The following is a 19,820-nucleotide window of genomic DNA, read 5'->3' as shown; positions in this document are numbered from 1 at the left end:
AACTACAATATTTGGAGGAAACCAGGGGCTTCTTCTACAAAAGCAGAGCAGTTTTAACTATATTGTATTATATTTCTTGAGTAGTCTGTGGTGAATTTAATACTTCACAACTACTGTATGGATTAGTTGTTGCGGCTCTAATAGAGTGAAGCCAGCGCTCGTTTGCTCGTCTCTGCTGACGGCCTTTGTGCTTGTCAGGAGACGCAGCAGCTGAAGCAGCTGAAGACCCTGGAGGGCCACGCCTACGGGGTGTCCTACCTGGCATGGAGCCCCGACGACACCTACCTGATCGCCTGCGGCCCCGACGACTGCTCCGAGCTCTGGCTATGGAATGTGCAGGTAGGGGAATAAAAACAGGTGCATCTGTGCATGTAAGAGAGTGTGAGTGTGTGGGGGGCATATGTGCTAATGCCTTGTTTGTATCGTATATAGATCGGTATTGTTTACAGACAGTGGAGGCGGTTTTGACATCTAAAAGTGGTGTTCACACAAAACACATGTAACGGTAACTGTGACCACACAGCACAGCAATTAGAACATCGCTTCATTGGTTTATGTAACAGAGCGGTCACACAGCTAACACACAGCTGCTAGACTGAATGTCCTAAGAGTGTGATAAATAGTTGTGGTATCTTAGATGCCAGTCTGCATTCCACCCAGCAAGCCCCTCACTCATTCCCAACTCCGCCCTCAACCCCCGTTTTGCAGACAGGGGAGCTGCGGACGAAGATGACCCAGTCCCACGAGGACAGCCTGACCAGCGTGGCCTGGAACCCCGACGGCAAGCGCTTCGTCACCGGTGGTCAGAGGGGACAGTTCTACCAGTGTGTGAGTAGAACTATGCACGCAGGACACTGCAGCAAGGGCACAGACAGCCACCAGGCAGTAGACATACTGTTTGCATCTATAACTCAGTAGAAGGTCTGTGTACATCCGTAAGCGGTTATATCTTCTTGGTAAGTGAAGTTACTATCATGGTAAGATCATGACAGTAATTTCATACATAGTTTGCTGGTGAGTTAGTGGGCTGAATAACTGATGTTTACTTGGTTAATTAAGCCAATATCCATGGGAGATTTCTAATTAAACCAGTATGGATTGGTAATTTCTCATAACATATGTGATGTGTTGTTTTCGTTAATTTATTGGTTGCTTTTGTGGACTAGAGAAGGGCTTGTCTCGATCTGGTGGTCTTATCTGTTTCATCGGGCCTTTGGTTCATTTGTATCATGTATTATGAATGGCTAAATTACTCAAACAGGACTTGGCCAGGAACCTGTGTGTGTTTGTGTGTGAGAAAGGCCTGAATGGAAAATGATTTGTGTCATGGAGATGTGCAAATTCAGTGACCGCATGTGTGTGTGTGTGCGCGCATGTAGGTGTTAGTGAGTAGGATCTGGATGTGTGTATTCGGTGTCTGTGCTAAAATAGTCATATTTCCATCAGAAGAACTCGGGGGTAGTTTTACGGGGTCTCGGCTGTTTTTTGCCTGTCTCCATCGCTGAAACGGCCCGTAAAAGACGATTTTCGAGAACTCCTAAGGGGCTAAAAAAAGTACCTACCTCAGGGTAACTACTTCAGGACGGTCCCAAAAAACTCCTGCAGTGGTGTGAGATGTAAACAAGGCGTGAACGAGGCATGAGTATGAGTGGAAGATGAGCTCTTTTTTTTTTAACCCAGCAAGGTAGACGTTACAGCTAAATTAATTATAGATTAGGCTACATTAGCTTGTTGAGTTGAGGTACACTAAATGAACAAATTAATGTCAGCTAAAAAATAGGCCTTAAGTAAGCAGAATTTTGATTGTATGTTACAAGTTACAAATGAAACCAACATAATGCAACATTTAATTTGGAACAGCTATTCATAGGTGGGTCATTCTGTGTCAAATCAGACAAAATCCAGGATAATGGTTGCTGCACCGTCACAGATTTTACTCAAAGACATAGGAGACAGGATTTGAACAGAAATATTTGACAGGCCTTGGTTTTTGGACCCATTCTTAATATAGACACGGTTTGAAGAAAATCTGAGACGGTGCAGATACAACCTCATATGATTTGACACGAAATGACCCAGGTAGGCTATGGTGTCTACTGACTTCAGTTCACTCCATTTGAAGGTATTTGCATGTAAAATCGCAGAATAGACTAGCTGTTGCACAAATGTTTAAAACCAGCACAGACATTTTACCCTCCAAACTGGATCATTTAGGCAGTAAGAATGTTTAGGTTACTGTCACTTAGCACGGAAGCAAAATGCTGATAAAGGATTTAGCAAAGTTGTATATGGGGAGTATTTGCTGCAGCTGCTATGCTGCAATGTTAATCCTATTAGTGTAGCGATCGCGGAGCAAAGGCTGTAGGGCTGAGTAGCAGGACGTTCCTTTACCTGTCCCCTTTACTTGGGTAGAGGGCCGAGAACTTCTCAATGGAAACTCTCCTTGTGTGTGTGTGTGTGTGTGTGTCTGTGATTAGGACCTGGATGGCAATCTGCTGGACTCATGGGAAGGCGTGCGTGTCCAGTGTCTCTGGTGCTTGGGTGATGGACGCTCCGTGCTGGCCTCCGACACCCACCAGCGTATCCGTGGTTACAACTTCGAGGACCTCACTGACAGGAACATGTGAGTGTGTGCGAGTACGGTTGCCATGGCACCCCATCTGTAGAACCCTGCAGGAATGCGTGTGTGAGGTGATGCTTTGTCTGTGTGCTTTGTCCATTCAGAGTGCAAGAGGACCACCCTATAATGTCCTTCACTGTATCAAAGAACGGACGCTTGGCTCTTCTAAACGTAGCGACTCAGGTAGGTACTGTATTGTAGCCAAGCTGGCATACAGACAGACTGACTTGGGAAAGCCAAGTTCAGCCCTCGAATGAAATTATCCATCAGATTTGCTTTAGTTCGTGGTCAAAAGACAGTCATTTAGATGACTGATCATTGACGTACTTGAATTTTATAGAATGTGCAGTTGAAAGTTTAGTAATTGTGTGTGCGTGTGTGTGCGCGTGCATTTGCGTGCACGCGTGTGTGTGTGTGTGTGTGCGTGCGTGTGTGTAGGGTGTGCATCTCTGGGACCTGCAAGACCGTGTGTTGGTGAGGAAGTACCAGGGAGTGACTCAGGGCTTCTACACCATACACTCCTGCTTTGGAGGACACAATGAGGACTTCATCGCCAGCGGCAGTGAAGGTAGACACACACACACAAACCCGCACGCACGCACACACACACACACACACACACACAGCCCCACACACACTCATTCTTTCTCACACTCAGACATTCATATCCATGTGTGTACGTGAAAGTTTTAACGTGTGTGTGTGTGTGTGTGTGTGTGTGTGTGTGTGTGTGTGTGTGTGCAGACCACAAAGTGTACATATGGCACAAGCGCAGTGAGCTGCCCATTGCGGAGCTGACTGGACACACACGCACGGTCAACTGTGTGAGCTGGAACCCTGCGTTGCCAGGCCTCATGGCCAGCGCCTCCGACGATGGCACCGTCCGAATCTGGGGGCCCGCGCCCTTCCTGGACCCGCAGGACTCTGAGGGCCTGAACGGTACGCATCACTTCCTGTCTGACTTTGGTCCACAAATAGTTGAATTGTGTTATCAATAGTGTTTTATAATGTAGACAGTGATCTGAAGTGACAAAATCTCTCTTTCTCTCTGTCTCTCTCTGTCTATCTCTTTCTCTCTCTCTTTCTCTCTGTCTCTCTTTCTCTCTCACTCTCTCTATTCTCCAGAATGCTGTAGCATGGACAGCTGATGGTGACCCCAAAACAGAAGACCTGTCGTGTTAAAACCTACAAACAATGTTAACGCACACTATAGACTAATAGAAGCATTGAATCAAGACTGATGCGAAGAAGTAGAAGATGATGATGATGATGATGATGATTATAATGAAGATGGAGAAAAATGCAGCCATGAGTTTCAGGCGTTCCTCTGACAGGTTGCCGTCTTGGCCCGTCGGGAGGATGGACGTCCAATGGAACAGCTGGACGAATCACTTGAATGGAACAACCCCCCAGAGGCCCGCTATGATTGGTCGATCCGGGGTCGACGAATCAGTCGATCCCCCCAATGGTGATAAGAGTATCTACACAACATCTTGGGCCTCACCCCCTGCCCCCTCCCCCACCCCCGCCTGCCAACTGCACTTGAACTAGGCCACCGCAGTTTATTTATTGCTCATTATTTATTATAATTGGATGGCTCTGGATTGGAGGGATCCAGCCTTGAGTGGCTGTGGTGGTCGCACAAAATAACCTACTGTGTTAAACACACTTTTTTTTCCTTTTTTTTTTTTCCTTTTTTTTTCTGGCAGCGAGCTGAAGCGCTGTCTTAGCGGCTCCGATCAAACTCTCGTATGCGCTTTGCTGCCTCCGTGTTTTTTTCCCCTTCTCTGCAGGCATGTTGGGGTGGGAGACGAGAAGAGGGGCTCGTGGGTAGCCACTGAGAAAGGCATTGTGGGATACAATTGTGGGTGGTGGGCTAGGTCGCTTCAGGGTTGGGGGGTGTCGCAATGGGTGTAGGAAAACAGCTTTCATATCTACATATTTCCACATGAACTCCTAGCCCGTTCAGCCTGTGTTTTTGTGGATGCACGTGTGTGTGTGTGTGTGTGTCTGTCTGTCTGTCTGTCTGTCTCTATGTGTGTCTGTGTGTGTCTGTGAGTGTGTGTGAGAGAGAGACAATTGAGGTAAATGATGCTTTCACCAGCAGAAGATAATGATGTCGTTATTTACTTTCATAATTTTCATTTTTTAATCTGTGAAGCCGATTTTAATCAGTAAGAATCACAGGCCCTTTTTTTTAACTGTCCGAGTGTCAAACACTACAAAGGAAACCAGAAAAGTGTGTGTGACCTGAGACCTGAACAACTTCTGTTGCCGTGGGGTCCTTTGGCATTGGCTAGACTGACGCATGCTGTCCAGTAAAGAGCAGCTTCTTTTGGCTGTGGGCGGACGCAAACACAGACCTTTCCTTTCCAGCCTCGGCATCTGAGGCACCAAGGAGCCCAACGTATCTGAGGCCAGTCCACCACTGAGGCCATTTTGAGGCGTTTCAGCGCTCCACACACACACACACACATGCACACACACGTTTGCTCACACATTAGCAGCGCACACACACTAGCAGCAGTGGCAATACAAACGGCCAGATTGTTCCTCCTGGGAGGTCACGGGCAGGCCATGTGTAAATGCCTGTGGTCTCTGGGAGCGGGGAGGCTACCGGTGCAGTGCTTTTTGCCTTGTGGAGTAGCTCAGGAGAAGGCAGCCAGAGAGAGTCACAGAGGGACAGAAGAGCGATTGGGAATGGTGGATAGGATGGGGTGATGTGAGGTGGGGTGGGGTGGGGGGGGGATGTCAGGGTGGATGGGGTGGGGTAATGTGTTTCGTCCTTAATGAATGTACCAGGTGAACAGAGGGTCAGGCTGACACCTGAAACGGGTCCGATTGGGGAAACCAAACCAAACCCTTGTACAGAACCACCTGCTCGACAGTAGGCCCCTTATCTCTCACGCTCGACAGTAGGCCCCTTATCTCTCACGCTCGACAGTAGGCCCCTTATCTCTCACACTGCACCTCTCGGTGGGGCGTCTTTTCAACGAGCTTTCCAACCTTTTTTTGAAGGGGACCTCTCTTTCTGATCATCACTCCGCTCGGCGGTCCAGTCCTGTATTCTTCTCCTCTCTGGTGTTTTCTTTCTGGCCTAGCCCCATTGATATTTTTTTATTATTATTATTATTAATCTCTTTCCTTTGGGGCTTGTCGTTACAGCTCACCTGTCCCGCAGGACAACACAGGAAACCTGCATTTTTTTCTGTTTTTCTTAACATTTTGATTTATTTTTCTTTGTTACTTTGTTTCTGATGATGTTTATGATGATTATAATTATTATTGTTGTTGTTGCTTCTGTTTTATCTCCCAGTGTAATCATATGGAAGTATATATCAGCAGTTTGCTACAAAGCTATTTTATTTTCCATCTGTGGCTTTTATTTGTACAGTTCATCTTTTCTGTCTGTATAAAGACTATTTGTACACACAGCTGTACTTTATGATTATGGATATTTACTAAATGTATCAGAATGGCAGTACAGCAAAAGAAGCATTGCCTGATACAGTATGCTTTGTAATATGTGCTATATATCGGTATATGTTATGGCATGTATTATTGGACTGGCTGAGAATAGCAGAATAGGCATTTTTACTCCTAATGTTACCAGCCTTACCTACAGCAGGTGAGTTCCTCCCTACAGGTAGAACCCAGCCCTCACCAGCCAAACCTGTCCTGTTACCAAGGAGCGGCTCTTGCACACAACACACACTTACAAACGTACACACACGCACACACACACATTTGTGCATGGTCTGTGTGTGCGTATCTGTTTGTGCACATACATACACACACATTCTCACTCTTCATTCACCTCAGTGCAGTTGAAACACTGAAACGATCACAATAATGTGATGCTTTAAGTTCTGCTTATGCAAGATTTCTTCCTTCTTGATTTCTTCCTTTTTCGTTATTGAAAAAAAAACACTTTAGTTGGAGACTAGTTCTTTTTCTTTGCTTCTTTTTTCTTTCTCTCTCTCCCTCTTTCTCTCTCTCCCTCTTTCTCTGCCTCCCCCTGCCCCAAAAGCTTGGCAGCCAACGCCAGAAGCCAGCCAGAATCCCAGGATATACGTTGCCAGGTAGTGAATGTGGGGCGTATAGCTGCAGATTGCAAGGGATCCATTTTTGCATTTAAATGTGTTTAATAAGTGATTGTACTGTTGTGTAATGTTGTGTAGGAGAGGTGTTATGTATGCATATTTTCAATAAAGCATTCAGGGTTTTAAAAAATGGACTGATCAGTGATGAAGTATATATATCTGTATATTTTTGTATGCAACTATTGCGGTATGGACTCCATATTCTGTTCTCAGTAGTCACTGGTCATTTGACCTTAATTAAAAAGAATACCTGCTAACATGCAGTACCCAGGTGAACAAACAAGGTCAACATTTGAATTTGTAGATGTACTGTTTTGCAGGCCAAGTCAGTCACACATGCTTAATGGAAAATGTGACACGCATGGCGTGCTTTCTTTGACTAATTCCCATGAGGAAGTAGGCCAAGACTGAATTCTCTTGAAATCACTTATTGATTACTGATTTGCATAATCTGTAGAGCAACATATTCTTGTAAAGTCGCTCCCATAGTAACAACACCAGTACAGGATGGTGTCATTTCGAGGTCTATTCTCCAGTGGTAATTCCGTCCTCTCAGTGACTGAGAACTGCCCAAGTGAAAGGTCCTGACAAAGACAAGGCAAAAAGCACAAAAATAGGACTCAGTCCTAACATCCAAACAATCAGGATTGTCCTGTTAGTCAGGTTCTGGCAAAAGCAATTGCTTGGTGAGGGGACTTCACAGCTTGTTCTGGCTGGCTGATTACAGTTTTTCTCCATTGTTTACACACAAAAACTGGTACTTGAGACACAATGACCACAACATGTAACCCATGCACCAACCCCCTGAACCAATTCTGCTAAACTACAAGCACAATTCCTGCTTTACACTCAAATTGCAGTTCTAAAACACTTTTTTCACAACACTACACACAATTCTCTGCATGTCGCACAATTTTCATGAAGAAAATCTCTTGTTTTCACAAGGAACACACTGCCATTCAAATTCTAAAGTCAATTGCCCTACTATGCACACTGACTCACCACATGGGCAAACCCTGTCACAGTTTTACAATAGCATGTATTAGCATAATGCTTGTGATGTGGATGAGGTGCTGTGGCCAGACCATAACAGAAGAGAAGATGCAGCATAGTTGTTGTTTTTTTAATCTAACTATATACAGTAAATTATTCTGTTTTGTATGTAGGCCACTGTATGTGCAACTTTATGTTGGTTGGGATGTACACTGTGCACATTGTTTTTGTGGGGGAAAATAAAATATATTTGTTACAGTGTATTTGTGTGTTCTGAGTATAAAAACAATATTTTCAAATATTTTGCAACACACTTATGTATGTACTGTCTGTAGTAAGTGTAACACAGAACAGAAAAGGCCTAAGTCATTATGATGAATGGAGAAGTATTGTTTTACATTGAGCATGTCAGTGTTCAACTGGTTCTTATAAATGTCTATTTATATGATGGTTTGTGTGTGTCATTTGAAAACAAAATACCATTTTGAGAAGAAATAACATTGTTTTGAATGTAAAGTTTCATTTTGCAGGAGAATTGAGGGGTTTTGCCCATTGTGTGTGTGTTTTTGGATTTGTGTAGAGTTCTGAGAGTATGAGGCATGCTTTCAGAAAATGTGTGTAAACAATCGAGAAAAACGGTAATATCCAAACCTCTGGCGTGTTGGAGAACACTATTCTATTCACTAGTCTATTAGTGGCGTGTTGGGAGTTAGGAATACTGTATTAGTCTATTAGTTTGTGTTGGAGTTAGGAATACTGTATTAGTCTATTAGTGGGTGTTGGAGTTAGGAATACTGTATTAGTCTATTAGTGGGTGTTGGGAGTTAGGAATACTGTATTAGTCTATTAGTTTGTGTTGGAGTTAGGAATACTGTGGTTGTAGTTTGACCTAAATAAATCAAACTATAATACTGACTCCACAGCTTCCTGATCCCTTCAAACGTTAACTCGAGCTTTAAAAACATAATCTACCATACTCCCTAGAAGTAAACTGGTAAAAGTATGTGCATGAAGTTATCTGAAATTTTCAAAGAAGTTGGATGATTGTCTTCAAACCCTAAATGGTTTTGTCCAAACCTGGATTCCAGCACAGTGCCTGAGGTTATTAGAGAACAAAAGAAACCATTTGAAATAACCACCCACAGATCTTACTTTTCTTCAAGATCAGCATGTTTTTAGATTTATTTTAAAGAAACACCACTTTCTGAAGAAAAGTAAAAGCACAAATAAAATCATTCATCAGTAGCACAGCCGTACCCAAGTTTTAAGCTGGTTTAACACACAATAAGACACATGAATCTCTTCCAAATTGAAATACTATTATTGGATCCAAACAAAAACAAAAATAGTTTTCCATGTTTTACATTGTGCCAATCTGGTTCTGCCTACCCCCTCAGTAAAGTGGCTTTCCCTCCACAAACACTACTGGACCCTATGAAACCCACTACGACTCTACTAAGACTTTAAGGTTCAGTGCTCAACATGTACCACCAGCCTTCCGTTTAATACAAAAGCCAGAGTAATCACAGATGGTTTGACAATATCTCTCTTTCTCTCACACTCACACTCACACTCACACTCACACTCACACTCACACTCACACTCACACTCACACTCACACTCACACTCACACTCACACTCACACTCACACTCACACTCACACACACACACACACACACACACACACACACACACACACACACACACACACACACAGCACCTTCAACAAAAACTAAAGCATAAATCAGCTATAGGATAACAGAGCTTTGGATCGACATAGTAACCCATAAGTTTAGTTTAATACACTTCCCCTGCTAAAATGCACAATTAATAGGTCAGTGGGTAGGCCAGCTTCATAGCAAATGCTACAAAAACAAACAAACAAACATACACAAAACCCACAAAGTATATATTCCCAGTTGTTGATCTTTGCTGGCAAGTTGCTAGTTTAATATTTCACGCCCATTTCAAGTCACCAACAACAATCAAAACAAACAAACAAAAGAATATTCCAGCAGTCATAAGCGAAGAGTTGTTTTCCAGCTTGAGGGTAGCTGGGGGCAGCTGAATGTAATGGACAATACTGGCAGCTCCAGAGGGATGGTGTTAGTGTTCTGATTGGCTCGGAGGCGGTGGGTTGGCCAATCAAATGCACCCATGAGTAGATTGTCATTTTGCCACGGCCCTGAGAAGCTGTGGTATGTGTGTGTGTGTGTGTGTGTGTGTGTGTGTGTGTGTGTGTGTGTGTGTGTGTGTGTGTGTGTGTGTGTGTGTGTGTGTGTGTGTGTGTGTGTGTGTGTGTGAGGTTGCAGCTTCAGCAACAAGTTAGTGGAATAATGGTAAAACCAACACTGATATGATGCACACATATACACGCACACATTGTCTCTCACACTCTCACACACACACACACAAAATCAGAAATACATGTCAGGGAGAACACGAACACAAGTTGATTGACGCATTCTCTGAGAACAGTAGAAAGGAGAGGAGAGATGGACTGACGGCTACACAGTAGAAATGATGGAGTGCTGATGTCCAGGATGTCAGATGTCGTCAATCTAATACAGCGCAGGGAGGAGAGGTTGTGATTTGGCAAGTTGGGGGTCAAAGGTCATGGGGGGGGATCAGTCATTGATTAAGGCCAGGATCATGCTGCAGAGAGTGAGACAGGAGAAAAAATGTTACATGCTAATAACCTCTTAAATACCTATATTTAACCCTTAAAGGAGTACCGTCACACCGGTGTGACGGGAATGTTGGGAAATTAACATTCTAAAGAATATCTGGGTTCATTGAATTCAACATAGAATTTTAGAACCTTCAATTGTTGCGGAACTTAGAATGTTCAAAAACCTACACCTTTATGATGATTCACTATTCCCTCAGCTTCAGTCATGTCATTACATGAAAATGGTGGTACTGAAATACACATCCATTTATATTGATTCTATATGAATCTATTTTACAATGAACTTGAAGAAACAATATTAATGGAGCAAAGCAGTACTGGGCATTGGACACTGAGGTTAAAACACTATTCTGTTATTGTTTTAAAACGCTGTTTTGTCCGAATCTTCACGGGACACCTATGCACAGATCACATGACCATTTATGCTATTGTCAGCATTACAAAATGCAGAATTTGAACTGCACTACAGATACTACCGAAGACGGCACGGCTAGTAAAGCGCACACACGCACACACCTGCATAGAAACAGTAGCGTAATTACTTGAAAAAATAAGTTAAAAAGTTTCAGTATGGAAATGTGCATGTTCAATCCACTACACTATGAATCAGTTGTGGATCAAGAAGCCTCTACCAAAGTCTTATCTGTCTGCTTTCTAATAATCTTGATCTTTGTCCTCTCATGTTCTGGTTGAGCAACTGAAACTACTTCCTAATGATGATGACATCACATTTTCCTGGTGCCTCCTCCTCTACGTCCAAGTCGTGGCTGAGATTAGGTCTCATTCAAACCATTCACGCACACGCACACACACGTACACACGCACGCACGCACACACGCACACACGCACGCACACACACGCACACACGCGCACACACACGCACACACACACACACACACACACACACACACACACACACACACACACACACACACACACACACACACACACACACACACACACACACACACACACACACAGACTGAGACTGTGACTGAGATTAGGTCTCATTCAAACCATTGACACATACAAATTGGCTTGCATACATGTGGTTGTTATGAGGTTGGGGAGTCACTGCCTTTGAGTGACAGATCATCAGAGGGCTGTACCACGAAGCGTAGTAACTGGTTAATCCGGGTAACTTTGGGAGCCCTACTTTAAATGCTTAGTCCAAAGTCTAACTAAAGCTTGCTTAATAACTATGCCAAATCTATTTGTAAATGTAATACCATGAGGGTGGGTCAGCTAAAAGCTGTCTCACACCACTTGATCTCTAATAGAATACTGCACAAAGCAGCTATTGTTTCTAAAGTTACGTGTTGTTTGGAGGTCAGTGGTTACTCTAGAAGTTATCTGGGTAAGCCAGTAACCTTGCTTCGTAGTATACCAGATCTCATTCCAATAGGGCGGTGGTAGTGTAGTGGTTAAGGAGCTGGGCTAGCATGCAGTAGCCTGAAAGTTGTCGGTTCAATTCCCGGCTTCCACCGTTGTGCCCTTGAGCAAGGCACTTAACCCCAAGTTGCTCCGGGGACAATGTTATCCCTTGTAATATAGCTGTCATATGTAAGTCACTTTGGTTAAGAAGTGTCTGCTGAATGTAATGTAATGTAATGATGCAAAACCACCACAAAACACAGAGGAGTATCACCTGTCCTGAACATACCACTCCAAACTCCAATAGCAGGAGAGATAGACTTCTAGGCTGGTGGGAAAACGCATGGGACTCATAGCTGTCCTATTGCGTGCAGAGGGATTATCCGACTATCCCGCCCCTCGGACTGAGCACTGCCAACGGTGAGTGCCCAGACCCTACATTTTAATGTGGGTCTGGCTCGTCAGGCTAGTTTTTTGCAGTATTTTATAAACACCTGAAAGTTTTCCTGTGCATTTATTTCTGTTTTCTGTCAGATATTGTAATAATTTATATCCCATGTTCTCTTCTGACTTTTGTTTAATCTAACTCCTAACTTGTAGATATTTGAAGAAGTGTTTTTGCTCTAAACCATATCTAGAAACCAGGGCTTCATATGTATCTATTGTGTTTTTGGTAAAAAAAATTGTGAAAATGAAATTAATCCCTTACTGGCCCAGCCTTATAAAATCATATCTGTTCTGTTTGGTATAAAGTCTGAGTCATGAATCATTTCTCTAAGTTGTAAATTCTCACTTTGTATTTGTAGTCGTTTACACAATCGTCTCCAATTCTTTACAGTATTTTCAATACAAAGTAGATGTGGCTGTTGTTTGTGTGTCTCTTTCTTGGCAATATTTCGATTAACCCTGTTGTCAACTCTTTATCTATTTATCCATTTTACCTCTGTGTCACATTTCATCCACTTCATTATTGTTCAAATGTGTGTTGCATAGTAATAATTTTGAATATTCGGGGCACCCAACTCTCCTCCTTTCTGTTGAGTTAGTAATTTAAATTTGACTCTGTGTTTTCAATTATTCCAAATAAAGTTTGCAATCATTTTATTCCATGTATTAATGTAAGTTTCTGGTAGTGTAAGTGGCTTGAAATAAGAAGAGAATCTGTAGGAGTACCATCATCTTGACTGTTTCCACTCTACTATATCCCATCTGGTATGTAAATATCTAAATATTTTATAACCTCTGTGCCCCATTTCAATTTATAACATTCTTTTAAGGTTTTTTTCATCTGTGTTCCAATAGTTAGAGATTCACATTTATATCCTGATATCTATATCTATATTTATTCTATAACCTCTGTTGATATAAATGTCTCACCTGTACAGGTAAATGAAGAAACAAAGCAGGTGGAAGCCCAGCTTGATCATAGCCTCCTTCATGTGAGACTTGAGCTGCCCACGATTGTGAATCTCCGTTGGGTCAAAGACCCCCATGTTGCCCATTGGGACCTTCAGAAACCTGAGACAAACACCGGCAGAAAAAAAAACAAGGACTTCATATGGTTACGGTAGAGGGATTTTAACTGATTGTACATAACAATGTAATAAACTAGTGACGTAGTTGTAATCTATCATACTCTTCTATGTAAAATGATAGAGCCATTTAAAGAATGAATGAGCAAATATGTGAAAAGACTGATTAGTTTTCATGTATTATGCCTACAGAGTATTATGCCTAAATAACTACACAAGATCTCATGAGACTGACAAGCCATTGAATCATTACAAAAACTAACCATGTTAAATTAGTACAAAAATATAATGTTGTGACTTTACAAGTTATCCGGTCCAATTATCATTTTACAAGTTAAAATATTTGAAATTTCACATAATTGCTATCCGATAAAGATGACATGTTATTGCATATTAGCTCAGCCTTGAAAAATACATCAAAAAGCCATGGTAAATGTCAGTTCTTCATGATACGAGTAGTGATGGTCATTTTGATACCATAGATTTAATAGAGACCCAGTCAGACCAATAGTATGAAAAATCAGGAAGAGAGTTTATTTACAATGATGCACATCAAGGGAGAGACAGCATGACTTCACCTAAAGATCCATCAGCTGCTCTAACTAGACAAGGAAATAGAGTTTAAGTATCCTTCCAGGCTGACGGGAGATGGCGTTGGTCATCCCATCTCACGTGGACTACACTGAATCAGACGATTAGTGGCAACCTGGCAATCCGGAGCAGATAGCTACTGACGCAGCCATGCAGAACAGTGAAACATTGCGAAGTCATAATATTCCTGCTTATCTCTAAATACATAGTCACACAGAGATATACACAGGGACAGTACAGATATCATACAGCCATTACATAGAATCATACTTTTAGTATCAAAGTGACCCACTAATGAGAAATGCAGAACATTAAACCACATATTGGAATATTGGACATAATGTTCTATTCCACTTTCTCTCAGTAGTTTGGGGATTAATTGTTAATAGGTGCATCTACCTTTGACACTCACCTGTAGACATTCCAGGATGCTACTGGCAGGTTAAGTAGGAAGACGAACCAGTGCATGGAGACCAACATGAGCACTGTCGCCAAGGTCTGGCCGACCAGCTCCGGAATGACCCACTGCAGACAAGTTTAATCGGTGGAGAAAAAAACGGGGTACCATCAGCACATAAATAATCAAATACTTTAAAGAGCAAACTAATGAGTATTAGTCATTAGTTCAATAGGCTGGAAACTCATTAATAACTTACTTTATTCAACTTCGAGCAACAGGCTCGTGCATTGATGTAGTCGCATTCCAAATCTGAAAGAGTGATGATCTGTCCGTTGAGTTAAGAGTAATGCATTTTGTCAAAAACATGCGACAGTGACATTTAACATTGCTCAACGCTGTCGTCATCGCGGATCATGTAATTTTGTATTACCTTTTCTTGGAACGTTATTAAAAATAGGAATGTTGGGCGTTCGTTTACAACGTCCAGTGACATCCTAGTAGTAGACATACTAGTAGTAGCCTACACCATTTACGTTTCCTGTGGTTCAATCTTATGTCGAGATGTGACTCGTTAGAGTAGTCTAATCAATCAACAGTATGTTGACAATATGTGTCCACAATGATGTGGAAGTATTCAAAGCCAACAGCACTGATTTAGCCAATGTAATCACGGAAAAGAGCGGCAGTCGGAAAGATCTGACACACCACCAACAATTTAGATTTATGTCAATCACGAAACACGTTCTGTAAAACTGTACATGTTAACTGTTACATGTACACAACGTGTAACGTTAGTAATTTAGACATTTCTCAGAAAGGATACAAAGTAGACCGAAAGGAAGATTAATGCACAGCAGTCGATGAGAGAGAAAATGAACACAGCCGCCTCCATCTTTCAAGTTCCTCTGTATGACCATTTCCGGTATACGTACATTGCGTGATAATACTCTTCTTGTGTGTGCTGCCACCTAACGACGTGGAGTATGTCGCAGTACTTGCATCATTAGCCAGGGCCCAGTTCCCCGAAAGCATCTTAAAATCCCTCTTACGAACGTCTTAAGATTTGCCGACTGTTTCCCGAAACCATCGTAGCTTAAGAGCGTCGTGAAAACACTCGTAGATCTATACGAGTGCTCCAGAGTACTCGTTACCGGCTAAGAGCGTCTTAACAGTACTTCTCACTGAGGTCACCAACAGGACATACAGAGGAATAACAACAGAATACATAATCCAATTTACGTTCCCATTCTTTATTGTGTTTACCTGTGATGAAATTAGATTTTAGCGTGCAAAATAGCCTACATTTAATGGTCATAATAATGTGATGAAAAGCGGACAAAAATGCAATCAAGTTATGAAACGAGACGTTGCCAGAATAGTTTGACATTATCTTTGCTAAGTGAATATGTTATTAGGCCATTGAGGTAAAAAGCAGAGAAAGCAACATGTGGTTTATGTGGCCTACTGCATCAAAATCTAAGCCTACACATTTCCTCTCTTTCTTACTCGACTTCTTTCTTATCTTCTGTTCTTAAGTGACACCGCGAAAAATTATTGCATGGTGCAACAATCTAATCTTAAAATAATTACAATTATTTATGTCTCTGTGTGGTATATAACCTACTTGGGATGCTTACATGCAGATGTCAAAGTGTTTCTATTTTCGTATTGATGTGAATTAATGTGTAGATCCGAAGTTTAAATGGTAGGCCTAGCTGTGACGTGCAGTCACCTGACATCACCGTCAAATCAGAGGATATTTCAGAACTATTAACGTGGACAGCTCCCCTTAAGAGCATCTTAAATGCAGTGCACGCGCGTTCACGCTATGAGCATGCTCGGGAAACAGTCGGAAAAACTTAACGAACGATCGTAAGATGAATCGTAGAAAACCCTCTTAAGAGCGTGTCTCAGTCGTTATCGGGAAACTGGGCCCTGGACGTGGAATAAAACAAGGATGTCCTATTTCTCCCCTTCTTTTCATAATAGCCACAGAAATGCTCACTTTGTATTTTTAGTCGTTTGCACAATCGTCTCCAATTCTTTACAGCATTTTCAATACAAAGTAGCTCTGGCTGTGGTTTTTGTGTCTCTTTCAATTTTCCAATTAACCATGTCAACTCTTTCTCTATGTATTATTTTTATAAGAATTTAATTATTTTTATAAAAATGTCAAATATTGCCCCACTTGACGTTTTAGGATTGCCAGTTGTAATTAGCAAGCTGGCTGACACAACTATTATTATGAAGCATCTGGCCTACACACCAAAAGCTTTGAAGACGATCCTGAAATTGAATTTCACTATACATGTTCACTATGATAAAAGATCAGAAATTATAAGACATCAGAGATGGAGGGTTAGAGACCATTGATATTGACTCCATAAACGGAACATTAAAAATCAAGTGATTGAAATAATTCTTAAACAAGAGTACCAGCTTCTGGTACCATATCTCCCATGAAATTCAAAAAAATAGGTGGTATAGATTTTTTCCTTAAATGTGACTTCTGTATTCAGAATCTGCCCATCAAATTATCCCTCTTCCATCAGCAGGTTGCTTTATACTGGAATATTCTGTACAATCATAATTTTACCCCTCACAACACACCTATCTGGAACAACAGTACTGTAAGTCATCTTTGTATATCAAGGACTGGCTAGAGAAGGGCATCTGGTCAGTACTGCATTTAATTCATTCTAATGGATGGAATGAACATACCCAAGCTTTTGTTTGAATATGGGTTACCTGCAACATTGATACATATCAATTTGTATTTGACGCCATCCTGACTCCATAGGCCTAATGAGGATTCATTTCAGATCCCAATATTTGTCCTTCCCTACCACAGCTCTTTGTTGGAGGTTGTGCCTTTAAAAATTTTAAATTCTTCAACAAATGTCTTAGAAACTTGTTTATCTACCTGTCTCACCCCTTGTTAACATATAGAAATTCAATTTTAAAAGTAATTCCAAAGAATCGTATATATCCCATAATGCCTTAGGCCAAAGAGCTACATTTCAAAACTTTGAATGGTATATACCCCTCTAACAAATTAATCAAAAGGCGGTTTGGGATTGAAACTGATAATTGTGTGTTTTGTAATGGGCTGGAAACCGCTGAGCACCTGTTTGTCGATTTTTTCTTTGCTTCCTCCTTTTAAAATTACACCTGATCCTGTACATGGATGGATTCCTCATGGATTGTTTTGAGCCATGTTTATTGTACTTTATTGTTTTGAGCCATGTTTATTGTACTCCTGCCATGCAAATTATGCACTGTGCGTATGAACCAAGTGCTGCATGGAAGGGGACACCAATATTTTTGATAAATAGTATGAATAGGAGTAGTTTTAAGATTTCAACATCCAGTCAAACACCCTCTCTTCAACAGCCAAACAGCCTATCTTCAACAGCCAAACACCCTCTCTTCAACAGCCAAACAGCCCTATCTTCAACAGCCAAACACCCTCTCTTCAACAGCCAAACACCCTCTCTTCAACAGCCAGTCAAGACAGCCCTCTCTTGTCAAGGCTCTTGTACCAACGCTGGCTGGAAGTGGAGGCCTTGCTTGTTTAGAGGCATGTTGCTTCCCACCATGGAATCAGGATACTGAGTATGAACACAGACAGAAGATGAACAGCCAGAGGAGTATGAGGAGAAGTTGGTTGAATTTGTACAAATTTATTGGACTACTATTAAGGACTGCACCATGAATCAGAGCTGTCTCTCTGACCTTCACTCCACACCTTTTTGCATGTTTGTTCAGACACATTATTGAACTGCTGGCATGAAAACACAGGTGTGAGTGTGACCAATCTGATGATAAAATCCAAACTCTTTGGAAACGGCACGTTCAGAACACAAGTAGTTCACTCCCTGTTAAGTCTACAGAACACAAACACACGCATGAACACGCACATGCACATGCACACACACACACACACGCACAGGCACACACGCACACACACACACACAATGGGCGTGAGCAAACCTAGACAAAGACCCTTGTCAGAACCTTGTCAAGGTGCAGTTCACAGACAGGCACCTGGGGTGATTGTGTCATGGCTAAGTTTTGGGGCGCACTCTTCATCTATTTGACCTCTGCCCTTTTCACATCATATGGGGCACAAGTGGACCAGGGTCTGGCAGATAAGGCGGCCAACTTTGCTATGAGTGTCTACAATCACAATTCGAAGGAGGAGTTTCTCTACAAGCTTCTCAGCTTTGATTTCAAAAAGATCCAGGTATGTCGCCATCTGAGCTATTGTATATCACAACTAGAAATTGACTTCAGTCTTCTGTTAATAAAATCTTCTGTCAGAGATGTGCTTGATTATGCACAGGCAAATTATAATCCACTGAATCTCTTAATACTTAATAAAATGAGATGCTTAAAACAACCTAAAGTGGCAGAGGTCCAATGTCGATACTGTAAATCTGAAGTCAACTTGTCACTGATGCAGGTTATTGCTGGGACGGAGTACATCATCAATGCTAAGATAGAACTCACTAACTGCCAGAAAAGCAACTACGATGAGCCTGAAGAGTGTTCCAGCAGCAATACCAGAAACAACCTAAAGGTAAGACTTCACACAAAAGGCTGAAAGCTGAAACACACAATTCTTTAAGCTTCAGGAGTGTTTGTGTATGTGTGCATCTGTGTGTGTGTGTATGTGTGTGTGTGTGTGTGTGTGTGTGTGCGTGTGTGTGCGTGTGTGTGTGCGTGTGTGCGTGTGTGTGTGTGTGCGTGTGTGTGTGTGTGTGTGTGCGTTTGTGTGTGAGAGAGAGAGGGAGAGAGAGAGAGAGAGAGAGAGAGATTGTGTAATGGTATCAACAACAGTTCTCTCCACCCATCAGACAAACACTGACACACAATGTAATAACGCACAACTTTGGAATAATCTGACAAACACCTGCCGAGGTGAAACTAGATGCACATATTTGATAAGGTGCGCCAGGCTCAATTGTGTCTCTATTAAGCAAACAAACCCACTGGTCTGTCTGGCATGTTCTGATAGTGGGTGACATACACTGACAAAAGTGAATGTCAGTCTTGAGCCTGAAGAGAAGTTTTTTGATTTGAACAATAAAATAATCATTTGAAAATCACTAAAATGATGAATCCATAAGTCTGACTTACATTTTGTGTCTTAAAAGTTTATTTTCTGATAATGTGAAAGCTGTGGGCTATCCTGCTCAATGAAACAGAGTAGTCTAAGTTATGTCTTTTGTTTTCTCAGAGACAGCAATGCCATTTTGTCGTGGTGGTGTTAGCTGGCGAAAGGAAAGGACTGCTGCAATCCATCTGCAGAGAGCACCACTGAGCCCCGTTTTGCTGCCTCTCCAGCCAACAGAAGATTCTCCGTTTAAGGGCTTGCCCTCTTAAATAACTACAGTATTGGCCTACAACAAATGATATGGAATGCTGTTGAAATAATAAATCATTTTCCATGGGTGCTCTCTTTCTCTCTCTCTCTCTCTCTCACACACACACACACACCACAAATTCTACA

At 42.0% G+C, this 19,820-nt stretch overlaps 2 protein-coding genes and 2 long non-coding RNA genes across 4 annotated transcripts in view; 3 read left to right on the top strand and 1 right to left on the bottom strand.

Moving 5' to 3' along the window:
* wdr26a (WD repeat domain 26a) overlaps window positions 1-5,336 on the top strand; it is a 9,828-nt gene extending 4,492 nt beyond the window's left edge. Inside the window, exons 8-14 of the mRNA XM_076280165.1 lie at window positions 199-339; window positions 709-828; window positions 2,478-2,623; window positions 2,725-2,803; window positions 3,059-3,188; window positions 3,365-3,559; window positions 3,746-5,336. Coding sequence (XP_076136280.1) covers window positions 199-339; window positions 709-828; window positions 2,478-2,623; window positions 2,725-2,803; window positions 3,059-3,188; window positions 3,365-3,559; window positions 3,746-3,768 — 834 coding nt within the window. The 3' untranslated portion in view covers window positions 3,769-5,336. The remainder of the gene's footprint in view (window positions 1-198; window positions 340-708; window positions 829-2,477; window positions 2,624-2,724; window positions 2,804-3,058; window positions 3,189-3,364; window positions 3,560-3,745) is intronic.
* Window positions 5,337-5,385: 49 nt separating this feature from the next.
* Window positions 5,386-6,857, top strand: LOC143118977 (uncharacterized). The gene is made up of 2 exons (XR_012986238.1): window positions 5,386-5,511; window positions 5,568-6,857. It is a non-coding gene; the product is annotated as an uncharacterized LOC143118977 (long non-coding RNA).
* Window positions 6,858-8,880: 2,023 nt separating this feature from the next.
* cnih4 (cornichon family member 4) lies at window positions 8,881-15,211 on the bottom strand. The gene is made up of 5 exons (XM_076280163.1): window positions 15,129-15,211; window positions 14,562-14,630; window positions 14,318-14,430; window positions 13,160-13,300; window positions 8,881-10,371 (listed from the first exon to the last, which is right to left on the bottom strand). The coding sequence occupies exons 1-5, from the start codon at window positions 15,195-15,197 to the stop codon at window positions 10,344-10,346; spliced, it is 420 nt and encodes a 139-aa protein (XP_076136278.1). The 5' UTR covers window positions 15,198-15,211; the 3' UTR covers window positions 8,881-10,343.
* A 3,142-nt stretch (window positions 15,212-18,353) lies between these two features.
* On the top strand, window positions 18,354-19,705 carry LOC143118348 (uncharacterized). The gene is made up of 3 exons (XR_012986120.1): window positions 18,354-18,551; window positions 18,771-18,887; window positions 19,548-19,705. It is a non-coding gene; the product is annotated as an uncharacterized LOC143118348 (long non-coding RNA).
* Window positions 19,706-19,820: the final 115 nt, after the last annotated feature.

Source organism: Alosa pseudoharengus, unplaced genomic scaffold, assembly GCF_046254945.1.
Source record: "Alosa pseudoharengus isolate Yale_2024_CS ecotype anadromous, Long Island Sound unplaced genomic scaffold, YU_APseudo_1.1 YU_APseudo_1.1_scf_12, whole genome shotgun sequence".
Taxonomy (NCBI): Eukaryota; Metazoa; Chordata; class Actinopteri; order Clupeiformes; family Clupeidae; genus Alosa; species Alosa pseudoharengus.
The sequence above is the reverse complement of the archived record's forward strand: the minus strand, read 5'-3'. Positions and strand labels throughout refer to the sequence as shown.